General features: G+C 42.4%; 1 protein-coding gene across 3 annotated transcripts in view; it reads right to left on the minus strand.

Moving 5' to 3' along the window:
• The window catches only part of SPHKAP (SPHK1 interactor, AKAP domain containing), a 114440-nt gene that overhangs the window by 22798 nt on the left and 79344 nt on the right, over positions 1–12298 (minus strand). For all 3 annotated transcript variants that reach the window (XM_045198537.2, XM_045198536.2, XM_071220733.1), the window contains exons 6-8: positions 10890–11024; positions 6705–6960; positions 1119–4887 (exon numbers count right to left, since the gene is read on the minus strand). In XM_045198537.2, the coding sequence (XP_045054472.2) occupies positions 1119–4887; positions 6705–6960; positions 10890–11024 (4160 nt within the window). The remainder of the gene's footprint in view (positions 1–1118; positions 4888–6704; positions 6961–10889; positions 11025–12298) is intronic.

Here is a 12298-nt window from a genome sequence, read left to right on the forward strand (position 1 = left end):
GATAATTCTTCTTCAATTATCTCAGAGAACATGGCTGAATAAGAACACATCACTGCCCACCAATAGTATAATGGTTTTTCAGAAATCAACAACTGGGATAATTCAGGTATCTGGACAAACGTGGTGGCCTAAAATACAAATTTTAGATATGACCTTCATAATATATTCTGAAGTTGTTACTCTATTATCCAATCAGAAAGTAAGAAGGTATTATTTCAGTATGCTGAGATTTTATGAAGTTTTAGTCCCCCAGAGAGTAGCCTAAAAATATCTCCAGGACACGACATGTCCCCATCTCCAAACAGAATTAGGAGTGACTGTGTCACCTGCCTCTCTCTGTGAGTAAGTTGGTAGGAACTCTTTCATAGGGAATTGAGTTCTATATTTAGTTATTTTGACTCATCAAATTTCATGGTAACAACTCAGAGATTAGAAAATGTGATCTAAATATGAATAATTTTTCCTCTTTCAAATCCTGGGAAGTCTTCTGTGCCAATAAAATTCTCACACTATTCATACCAAGTTTCTCTTGGGAAACTCATCTGGCACTAAGGCGACCCTACACCCTAACCCCTACACCATAACCCCAAACAACAATAGCAACTGTAAAGCAAACATCTATTGAGTGGTAGGCACTTAAGATTCCTCTTATGACATCATCATCATCATTATTATTATTCGGACCTATAGGCAGGTAAACTGAGGGAGAGAGATTAGGGAACTTGCCCAAGGTGACATGGTTACAAGGTTTGTTAGTGGAGTTCATGTTCTTAAACAATGCTTTACATTGCTCCACAAAGAAAAATATATTTAATATTTAGGAGTCCTTATGTTTTGGAAGCAGACGTATCTCTTGAATTTCTAAGGCTGATGATTCCACATTTTTTCCTTATTATTGGAAAACAAAGTGAGAAAGCCACACCATGAGCCGAGGGAATATGTGCTTGGGTCATTACATGGAACAAAACCCTAGATCAGCTGGGGGCTTTATTCATGCATTTCCAAGATTTTTGAAAGTCCCCAAATTGTACCTATTTTAAGCACCATATCAGCGCCATTTTAGTCAACATTGTGTAATGGATTTTATTTATCTGCAGTCTCACAGATCACTCACTCACCTGCGGTTCTGGCAGGCACTCTTCTCAGCGTCTCCACCCCTCCCCACATCTGGGACTTCATCTTCCTTTGAATGATCCTCTGCTGCTTCTAGGGGGCTGCCTTTGGAGGGCATGTGTTCAGGTTCATCAACACACTCTTCTCTCTGATCTATTTCAATCTGAATTAAAGGCACTTCCCTCGAATGCAGTGATTGCCTGGGGTGGCTTATAGGGACACCACCATGACACAAGGAAGTTTCCTTTTCAGAATCTAAACTAAGATGAGCCGCTTTGCTTGGAGAGGATCCTGGGGGATGTAGGCTTTCAGTAAGGGAGTCTTTCCTCTGGTAATCAATAGACTCCTGGACAAGAAGAGCTGGCCCACTTTGCACTCTGCTTGAAGCCAATCTCTTTGCACACTTGTCTCCTTGCAAGGGAGAGCCACCAGACACGGCCTCAGCATTGGCTTGGCCATCATCCACTATAATTTTGTTCTTCCGCATGAGGGCCTCGATGGAGTTCGCCCACGTCTCATGAATTAACATGGTTGTGATCCGGTCAGTCCCGCCCCTGCGATACAAGCAAGAATCGGATTTGCAGAGCCCGGTGGAGGAAGCACTGCTCACGGGCTGCACGCTCAGGAAGTCTCGCTGGCAGTTTTGAGCAAAGCCATCTAAGGAGTTGGCTTTCAGAGGCGCGTTCACGGTCAGCCTGGCGCCCAGGGCTCTGCTGTCTGGCATAGACGACTGTCTGTAACACAGTGGGGACCTCAGGGAAGGTGACAATAAGCCGGCCGTCCAATCCTGGCTGCTTCGCCTGGAGGAGGCGCTGTCTTTGCTTTCTCTCTCAAGGTCTCTCAGCATGTACCTGTAGAACTCCTCGGTTATGCTCTCCGTGCTGGACTGCTTGGAGGGACAGCTCGGCCTCACGCTGAGGTGGTCGCCTCTCCGGCATGCCTGCTGCACAGCTGAGTTCACAATGCTGCTGGCGTTCTTGCCTGCGTAGTAATCCAGCAGTAACTCAAATCCTCTTCCTTCATTTTCCATCTGGTTCACCATGAACCTGGAAAACTCGTCGGTGATGCTCTCACAGCTCGACTGCTTGGAGACAGAGCTGGCCCTGCTCCCTGGCTGACTGAGGGCGCTCATTAAGCCCAGGCTGCTGACATAGGCCCCGGCGCTGGAGTCCTCCTCGGCGATGCTTTCACAGCTGGAGGCCTTCTGCCGCATCCACCTGTCTCCGCTGTGCAAGCGATTCCGGGGAAAGCTCTGGGCTTGCCAGACACCGTCCACCAGGGAAAACTCCGTTAGGTTCACGATCTTGGCTGCCACTTCATTTGCAAAGACGTTGACAGAATCTGGGATGTCCTCGAGGTTCATCGACTCGTCCACGACCCTGTTCATCAGCTTCTCTTTAAGCTCCGGGTGCTCGTCCGTTTTCCTCTTGATCTCGCTGAGTCGTGGCGGCTTGTGTTTCCGCACAGAGGCCCCACCAGCCTGACTCTCCTTCTTCCTCTTCACGGATCGGCAGGACGCGTTGGGGGTGACCAGAAACTCATTCCCTCTTTTCCATGCACAAAACCAGGGTTGTTTCCCATTTGAGTTGTCAAGGCAAATTGCTGCGATTTCAGTTGCCATGGAGACAATGGTCTCTGCTAATTCTTCAGCGAAGTCTGTAATGCAGTACGCGTCTGTGTGTTTTGTGTAAAGTGTGGCCTGAGCAGGAAGTGGCAAGTCATTCCCTAACAAAGACAGATTAACTTGAACTTCGCTGCTTGGAGGTGAGGCACAGCTGTACTTTTCTTGGATGTTTGGACCGAAGCTGTCCTCAGAATCCTGGGAACTGCTGTTGTACTTGGTGGCTGTCAGTGTCCTTTCCCCCTCTGAAGAAGCTTTGCATTCATTCTCATTGTGACTCCGCGTCTGATGAGGGTGTTTTGCATCCTTTCCCATGGTTCCTTTCAGATATGTTTCCTTGGGGGATGTTTTAGCAGCCGAAGAACCAGGCACTCTGGCTCTACAAGTCCATTCAGGCTGCAGCATGGAGTTCTGCAAGAGGCCTGGCTTTGCTGAGCTGTTGCTGACCTGCTGAGGAGGCGTGTCATCTACAAGGTCATTGATGACAAGACTGGTGCTATGTGGATTCATAAGTGGATGGCTACTGTAGGATTCAGTGGCTTTTGTCCACGCCCGACTAGCAGCCTGATCAGGTGTCCGGGCACCTAGTTCGGTTTCCCTCCATCCAATGGTCTCCTTAGAAAGAACAGTGGGGCATTCGCCATGCTGCACAATATGGCTCATCTTCTTGAACGTGGAGCACATCACACTGAAGAGCAGCTGATTTGTGCTTTCCATTAGAGTGTCCAGGCTTGCAGGTGAATTCTCGCCATTGTTGGGGTCGGTTATTTTATTCTGCTGGTGAACTTCATCAATGGAGTGCTTCAGGATAACATTGGAGAGGGCCTGTGCCAGTTCACTTCCGAGGGCACTTTCTGGGCACGAGCTCTGAGGCTTTGAAGCAGCTTCCATAATTCTTCGGTTCATTGACGCCATGAGGTCTCCAATGCCACTGTGGGTATCAGGCCTCGTTAAAACCACAGCAGCCTCCTTGAACAGCGCCTCTGCGATGGCTTCCTTTCCCAGCTCCACACCCCTCCCTGTTGCTAAATTAAAAAGTGGGGGAGTTGCTGCAGAAGACTCAGCTGCGGGCAAGATGCTACTAGAAGCCTCAGGGAACTTCACCTCTCCCACTTCCCCCAGGCTGCAGACGGCGACAGCACTGGCCACCTGAGTCATCCCGCACAAAGCAGATGGAAAAGAGTATTCACTGCTGTAAGTTTCCTTGAGTACTTGGGATGCTCGAGTCTGCAGGGGTTCATTGCATGCCAGTGGGTGGTTTGAAATAAGGGATTCCTGCTCCATTTTCAGTCTTTCTGTGGCCTGAGGACTGGAAATAGTTCCAATCATGGTGGCCGCACAGGCTAATGCTACTTCTAGAGCACTCTGGGGGTGTCTGCTGGCATTCTCTCCAGAGGGGACACCTGAGGTTTCAAGAGAGACGTCCATCTCGGGACACGAAGAGATGCCTGGCTCAGGGGTGACATTGCTGCCATCCGGACTCTGGACAATGACAATTTTGGGGAGCTCATTCCATGATGGAGAGACCATGATATCTTTTGTGGAGCAGCCACTGGGGAGCAGGGCGCTTCCCACAGAGACACTGACTGCAGATTCCTGGGGGAGTGTAGGCTGAGACTGAGATAATCTAATAAATGCATCTTGCAGCACGGATTCTGCTAAATTTGTAGCGTACTCGCCAGTTGTGGCTTCTCCGTCTTGTATGGGAAGAAGAGAGCTTGTTCTGCCTTCATGGCCTCCTGGGTCTGACTTATGGCTGTGCTCAATGACAGTACCACAGGCCCAAGGTCCATCCTGCGTGAGCACCCTGGGGAAATAAGCATTGCCTGGAATACGTAGTGCCTGCAGCATTTCTGCTTGATCTTTGCCATTTTCTGAATAATGATAATCTGTGGCTGTACCCACATTCCCCACAGCTTCACCTTTCCACTCTGATAGCTTAGGTGATGGATCTAGGCTCTGCAAAGTTGTACCTTCTGCTTCTTTCTCCAGAGATCCTTCCGTTTTAATCAATGTCATAGGATACTTGCTAATGTATTTGCCTCCCAAAGTATAAAGGGACTTTTCCTTATTGTAATTCCATTCCTCCTCTGTGATTTCCTTTGGCATTTTACTTTCCATAACATTGGCTGAGACATTTATATTCTCACAACCTGGTGAAAAGAAAATTAAGACCACTATTACTTTTTGAGTAGCAGGTTCTCATGAGTCTAACAATTATTTTCTAAAAATGCTTTGAAGCATCAGGTATTATTTTACCCCTAAGGTAGTATTTGAATATTTATTCAAGGAAAATGAATCTGAATTGCTTCTGTGTTTCATTATGGAATTCTGCCCAACAAAATGGGTTTCAATTTAAAAAAGAAATACCACTTTTGTAACTAACTACAAGTGGGAGAAGAAGGCTTTGGGAGCTGAGAAATGACCACCATGTTTTAGGGGAAAGTAAGTAACCCAAAGCCTCCCACTGGGTAGAGGAAGGCGGGGCTATGTGTAGAGCAATCTCAATAGTGGGTCTTGTTATGAAAATTTGCTCTAAAGTTTGCCTAGGACTTGCCCCAGGGACAGTGGCAACAACATCTGTGGGGTCCCGTCCTAATGCTAAGTGTGGGGAGGGAGTCTGTTGTTACTGAACTCCACTAATAAGGCAATAGAAAGAGTGAATAAGTGAGTGCTAAGCACTTGCCTGGGTTATTTTCTTCTGTCTTCACATTAATGATGGTATAATACAGTCATATGTTACACAACGACATTTCAGCCAGTGTCAGACTACATATACAACGGTGATCCCATAGGATTATAATGGACATAAAATTTTTTTTATAATCTAGTGACACTGTAGCCATTGCAGTGTCCTGGCACAACTCCTTCTACTTACGTTGAAAAAAAGTTTGCTGTAAAACGGATGCTGTGTTACACCGGAAACAGCCTCATACATACGAGTGCATCCTGTGTTTACCAAGTCCCTCGATTGAACCATTTGCTCTTGTTCTTGAATGAGTGTCACGTTGTCTTGTACAATTAAATGCTGTACAGGTTTATAGCCTAGGAGCAACAAGCTATACCATACAGCCTCGGTGCGTAGTCGGCTATCACATCTAAGTTTGTGTAAGTGAACTACAATATTTGCACAGCAGTGAACTTGCCGAACAATGCATTTCCCAGACACATGACATTGTCATATCACATCCTATCAGTTTTAAATATAATAGTGGTATAGGAACTATTATACTCCCAAATTATAGGTAAGGGCTCAGAAAGACTAGTCAACTGGCCCCAGGTTTCACAGCTTCAAAGAGAATGTGTTAGGATTCAGGCCAGTCCAACTTGCTTCAACAAGTGAGTGGGTTTGATGGAAATCTTAGGGAAATTAACTTTCCTCTCAGTGATAGTCTCAATATCTTGGCAGGCAGGAAGATTTCCCTTTTTTAACAAAAATAAATTTATTGAGGTGACATTGGTTAATAGAGTCGTATAGGTTTCAAGTGTACATTATTAGGATACATGATCTGTATATTGCATTGTGAGCCCACCACCCAAACTCAGATCACCTTCTGTCACCAGATATTTGGCCCCCGTTACCCTCTACCACTTCCCTACCCCCTTCCCTCTGGTAACCCCCATACTGTTGTCTGTCTGTGTCTCTCCCGGACAAATAATTTTTGACAAAGGAGCCAAAAACACACAATGGGGATATAAAAGGATTTCCCTTTAAAGCACACAGATTTCCTTCAGCAGCCCTAAGGCGTCTTTAGGGAGAGTGGAGCCATCCAACCATTAAATCTAAGCGCATCAGTCAGCATCTTCCCCAGTGTCTTCTTACCCTCCTTCCTTCCTAATCTCAGTCAGTGAAGATTATGATATGTCAGCCAAACTGACGTGGCCTGAAGCTTTTCTAAAATGGCATGCAAACATTTTTATGGGGTAACTAATTTCAGAATGCCCATTTGTTTTGTTGGAGAGTTCTCACCGTTCCTAAATTCTTCCACCTCGCTCTCCTCCTCCAAGTGTTCAGAGGCTGTGAGAAAGTCTTCCTCAATGGAAGACAGGGAGCAGTTTGTGTCATCCTCCACCTTCAAGATGCTTGTTTCCAGGTGGAGCTGCCGCTCCTGCACCAGTTCCAGACCAATCAAGAATTTGTTGATTTCAAAGATGATGCAATTGGTGCTGTTCGGTCTGTTCCCTCTTGCACACTGGACCAAGCAGATGTCTGGCAGCCAAGGACACTAAAAGTGGAGAGAGAAAAAGGCATTTTATTAAAAGAGAAAGTAGAAAACCATCGACTCTGACCTTTCTTCTTCCACCAATCTCTCCTGTTAGGAGTGGAGACTTTTAAAACATCAATAGTTGGAAGATCTTCTGAGCTTATATTGATGAAGTGCTTAAAAAAAATTCAAATGATGTTTGGGAACACTGGGTGCCTGGGAGGAAATCTGACTTAGGGGGAAAATAGACCAGTTGTATCATAATTTTTTTTCTTCTGTCAAAGCAAAAATTGCCCTTGGCAAAGTTAAAAAGGTAAGAAAGACTTTATTCAAAGCTATTAAAATAGGGGGCAGAGGCCAGTACTAGCTGGACCACAGCTCCACTGAAATAGAAGGTAACTGGCTTTTTAAGAGCTGGTAGGAGAATTGCAGTCCATCTGTGCTCAATAAATGGCTTTACTAAAAAAAAAAAAAAAAAAAAAGGACACTTTTTTTGTATCTTCATGATAGGAGGCACTTTTGCAAATTGGAGCAAATCTCCCAAAGGCCTAAATTATTCTGCAGGTACCGCCAACCATATTTTTTATAGATCAGCAATGTTGAGGTAGCACAGCGATGCTGAATCTCATCTTAGCCAACTATTGCCAAAATCGGCTTGTTTACGGATACCCTCAGCTTGGCTGTCTTGTCCACTGGAAGTTGCTTACCTGCTAATGAAAAAATGAGGATGGAGACATTGGCAGAGGCCACTTGAGCTGGGTTAACTGGGGACGTTTGAATCAGTCCCAAGGGCATAGCTAATGCTCCTTTCGGCCCTGTGAGGGAGGCAGCAAAGAAGCCGCTCGGCCCCTTTGACCCAGGAAATTATGGTAGCAAAGACAAATTTTGTTGGTCAGCTTACAATTTTTAGTAGCCCACCTAATAAGTTACCTTACTTCTCTTAACCTTAGTTTTCTATTCTGTAACATAAAGATAAAAAAATACCTTTCTCCATTCTCAGAGACTAGTCATAGTGATTTAATGAAATAATATGAAAGCACTTTGAGAAGTCCAAAGGACTATTTAAATGCTAGTCTTGTTTTCAAAAAAAAAAAAAAATCAAAGGAATATTAAGTAGGAAAAATGTTTTGTTTTGTTTTTTCAAATAAGAGACAAGGATGGAGTACTAAGAACACCAAGAACAATCATCCATTTACTACCGTCTGTGCTCCTTTGGGTAACATTATTGCAAAGCTAATGTGGAGAACGCCTCTTCCGCTCCCTAAGTTTTGTTATCTGTGAGCCACTCTCTCTTTGGCCAGTCATGTATTTGTCTTTTTACCTCAGCAAATGACTCTTGTTTTGTTTTTTTTTAATAATGCAACATTATTTTACAGTTAAATTATACAATTGGAGAGATGAAAAAATTCATAACATCCTTCATTTAGTTATATGTGGATTCATTCAATATTTTTTATGTACCTAGTAAGTGCTAAGCACTTCAATTATTTTGTAGGTGTTCAGATACAGTGGTAAATAAGTCAGACATCTTGTGTACATGGAGCTACTTCTTGAGAGTCTGCTATTCTCTTGAACCTTACTTCTTGGGGCAATTATTAAGTATACACACACTCCTACACAGCTGTCCATGCACGTGTATCTCAGAAGACTAAAGAATACAAACCAGTGCATGCCAGTGAGGAGGGGGCACAACCGTTGCCTTTTTTCCCCTCAAACTGTCCTCAGTAGGGTCTTAGGAAAAGACTCTAAAAAATCTTAGGGAAAATAATCCTTACAACAGCCAATAGTCAAGTAAAATACTAAGTGGGACATACAAGTAAAATCAGTTATTTTCCTACAGAAAAACATTTTTCTGAGATGCTTGTTGTATACCATAAATCTACTCCCGTGGCTGTCCTTTCTACAAAGTGAAGACATAGTTCCACCAAGCATGCCTGCGTTTGAAGAGGTCCAGGTGCAACCCACCATCCTTTCCAAACTGCACATGTCTTCTGTGGATGCTGGATCTTTGTTGGCTGGACCAGGAGGCCATGGGGAGAATTGGAAAGGATATGGGAATTGGAGTCCAACACACCTGGCCTGCAATGCTGGCTCTTGCACTTTACATGTATGTGTATGACCTTGAAAGGACCAGTTAGCCTTTCTGTGGGTGAAGTGATACATAGGAAGTGATGGGGACCCCTGGGAAAAAGAAATTTGAAGTGTTTCTGTCGTAGGTCACAGCTATTTTGACAGCTTTTAGAAAAAGTACGCAGAATTTTAAACATGCTTTTGGTGGATGATGTTCAATGACTCGTGGACAATTGTACTCTTCTTTTCCCTAATGAACATCTATGCTGCTTTTGTGACCGAACATCGTTCAACCTTCTTTTGGTTTTTAAACGCTGTGGGATGCCATTTTCCAGCATACTCACAGTCCAAGCAATTCACACGAAGTTAATTTACCTCCAAGTCCAGAGGTGATCATGTGACCCAAGCCTGGCCAATTTGATATGGCATACCTCAGGCCACAGTGATTGGTTTAGAAATAGGCACATGACACGTGAGAGCCAATAGGACATAATGAGACTTTTGCTGGGAGCCACCTGCAAAACACGTTCACTTTTTCTTGCTCAACTTGAACCCAAGGGAATATTGCCTCCTAGTGGGAAGAACTTGCCCAATAATGGGATAAACAGAGAAAAAGCAGGAAAGAGGCCATAGAGAAAATCCATGTCTGATGACATTGTTCAAATCCCTGTATTTAATCTACGTACTGGTTTCTTTAGTTACATGGGAAACTGCATTCTCTTTCTGCTTGCGTCAATTTTCTGTCATGTTTAATTAGAAATCTTAACTAATAGGCCTGGTCCAGAAATACTCTTAAAACGTAGGTTTGTAAATTACTTTTGGTCATCACGATTTTGTCTAATATAAAGAGAGAATATTTAGAGCCATTTCTGTGTTCTCTTTTCAGAGATTAATTTTCTCATTAAGGAAATATATTATTAGGTTGACCTTGAGGAATTTTTTTCTAGTCTTGATTAACAAATTGAAATGGGCTGTTTGTACAGTTTTACAAAGCATCAGGAGTAGAGCAAGAAATAGTGGATAGGCCTCTGAATTTTTTGATATTTTGCAAGACTGAAGAATAAAGTATTTAAAAATTTTCAGCAAAACTAAAATCCAAGGAAAAACAATTTAAAGGAAAACAAACACTCATTATCTTAACCTGTAGCTATCACTGTCCACATATCTTATTTGAGAAAACAAATAATTTTTTGTATAGTGTGCCTTTAGAAATCTTTTATATTTTTCTGTAAATTGATTAAAGTTAAATTTTTTTATTTTTCTTCAAATAAAGAGTATGAAAGGATTTATCTAATAACAATGGACATCAATGTGTTGAATGAAAATAATAGCATTTAATTCCTACTTTATCTTTAGTAACATTCTTTTCTTCTGGGAATTTCATTCCTTGGAACCAGGAAACTTCCTTTGCATCCTGGGGGCTGCAATCTTGTATGTATTACTTGGCTGTTTGGTGCATCCTAGGAAATAGTAACACCCAGAAAGAAGAAACTGTGGGATTGAGGGACCGCATAATATGAATTAGAATTTTGGTATTGTTCTTGAGACAGAAGATAATTCTGTTTTTTATTACTCAGTAGGTAGTAGAAAACCAATGCTAACCAATCAATGTCTAGTTTAAGTGGCACTAAGTGCCACTTAACACCATGAACTTGAGAAAATAATAAAGGTCAGGAGTTGATATAAAAGAAGGTCTGTCGAGCTCTAAGTGGCATATTTGGGAGAAATGCAAGTGAACTATTAAGAGAGTTTTTAATTTCAGGCTAGAAGAGTTTATGTGAGGTATTTATTTGGGGTTCAAATTGATATTTTCCAGGAGCCAACCATGGATAACTTATCACTAGTGAATAAACACCTTATCAAGAGCTTATACATCTTACCTGTGAAACTTTAAAATCTGCCTGGAGATTTCCAGATGTTAACCCACTGAGGAGGACAATTTCATTTTCTTTTGGTTTTTGGACATTCATGGAGCTGATAAGTTTTGGGAGATCTGGTGAAACGCTGACCAATTTCTGTAGAGCAAAATCTTCATTAGTTTAGATAACTTCTTTTCACTTTCAAAACAGAATCCCAAAACTATTTCTGCAAAAATAACATACTTATATAACTATTCATACTATAGATTACTTAATCTACTAAAATCATTACTTAAAGGAGATTGTGTGAAACTGAAGCATAAAGGTATAGATTGGAATATAAAAGTCCTTAAACACAAAGATTAAAAAAATTTTAGCACTAAATTTCCAGAAGTGAGCATTTAATAATTACTGTCACACCAAGGTATACTCAGTAGTTTAGACATTTGTTTTTTGTCTTCAGTCCTGGAGTAAGAGACTTGTTGACTAATAATCATCTATTCTAATAAAGTCAATAATAATATTAGTAATAAAATAATTACTAGCATTGATCTTGCTCTATGTACTAGGCACTAAGCTAAAGTCTGTACATACATGTATCTTACAATTTACCACATTTAATCCCCACAACATCTCTATATCAACTAGGTACCATTATTACTTTTTTTTTTACACTTAACTAATGTGAGGCCCAGAGAAGATTAGTACCTCACGTAAGTGTATGTAGCTAAGTCAGTGCCAAAGTGTCTGCTCTTAGTCTCAAATCACTCATAAATCTCCAAACACAGTTCTTAAGATGCCAACTTGCTCTGACATCTCTCTTGGATGAACTCTGCACCATAATTCCATCAAATAAAATCATATGTACAATTTACTTTGAAAATCCTTCCAGTACTACACAGAAAAATGATACTTGGAGCTTGGCGGAAAGCTTCTGATGAAGCATTTTCAAGGAAGACATTATGAGGGTAAGTGAGTAAATTGCAGGTCTACTGTTTGGTGATAATCAAGCTGCAAGTGGTGTGCTGTTATACAATAAAAGCATTATACCAAGGACCAACAGTCAGCTTTGGGCATAAAATGGTAATCATATCACACAGTTATTCTTCCTGTTGCATCCACAGGCTCTAGTTCAAAGGACCGGGTGAGTCTTCAAGTTCCTGTGTGTTGTCAAGGGTTTACGTCTGGACCCTCACAGCTGTGGGTGATCTTACAATATTCACTTGCTGCAGAGGGCAAAACGTTTGAGTCCCAGATAGGTGTGAGGCTGTGGAAGCAAGGTTAGCAACAAAACATTTGATGATGAAAAAGCAGCAGGAAGCAGCAACCCTGAGAGCCAGAGGAAAGGGCTGGCTGGAATCAAGCAAGTTTGGATAAACCTTAGAAAAGTCATCTCAGAGTGCTTGAGGGTGGAGAAGGGGAGAGCAGAA

Source organism: Desmodus rotundus, chromosome 2 (genome assembly GCF_022682495.2).
Source record: "Desmodus rotundus isolate HL8 chromosome 2, HLdesRot8A.1, whole genome shotgun sequence".
NCBI classification, from domain to species: Eukaryota; Metazoa; Chordata; class Mammalia; order Chiroptera; family Phyllostomidae; genus Desmodus; species Desmodus rotundus.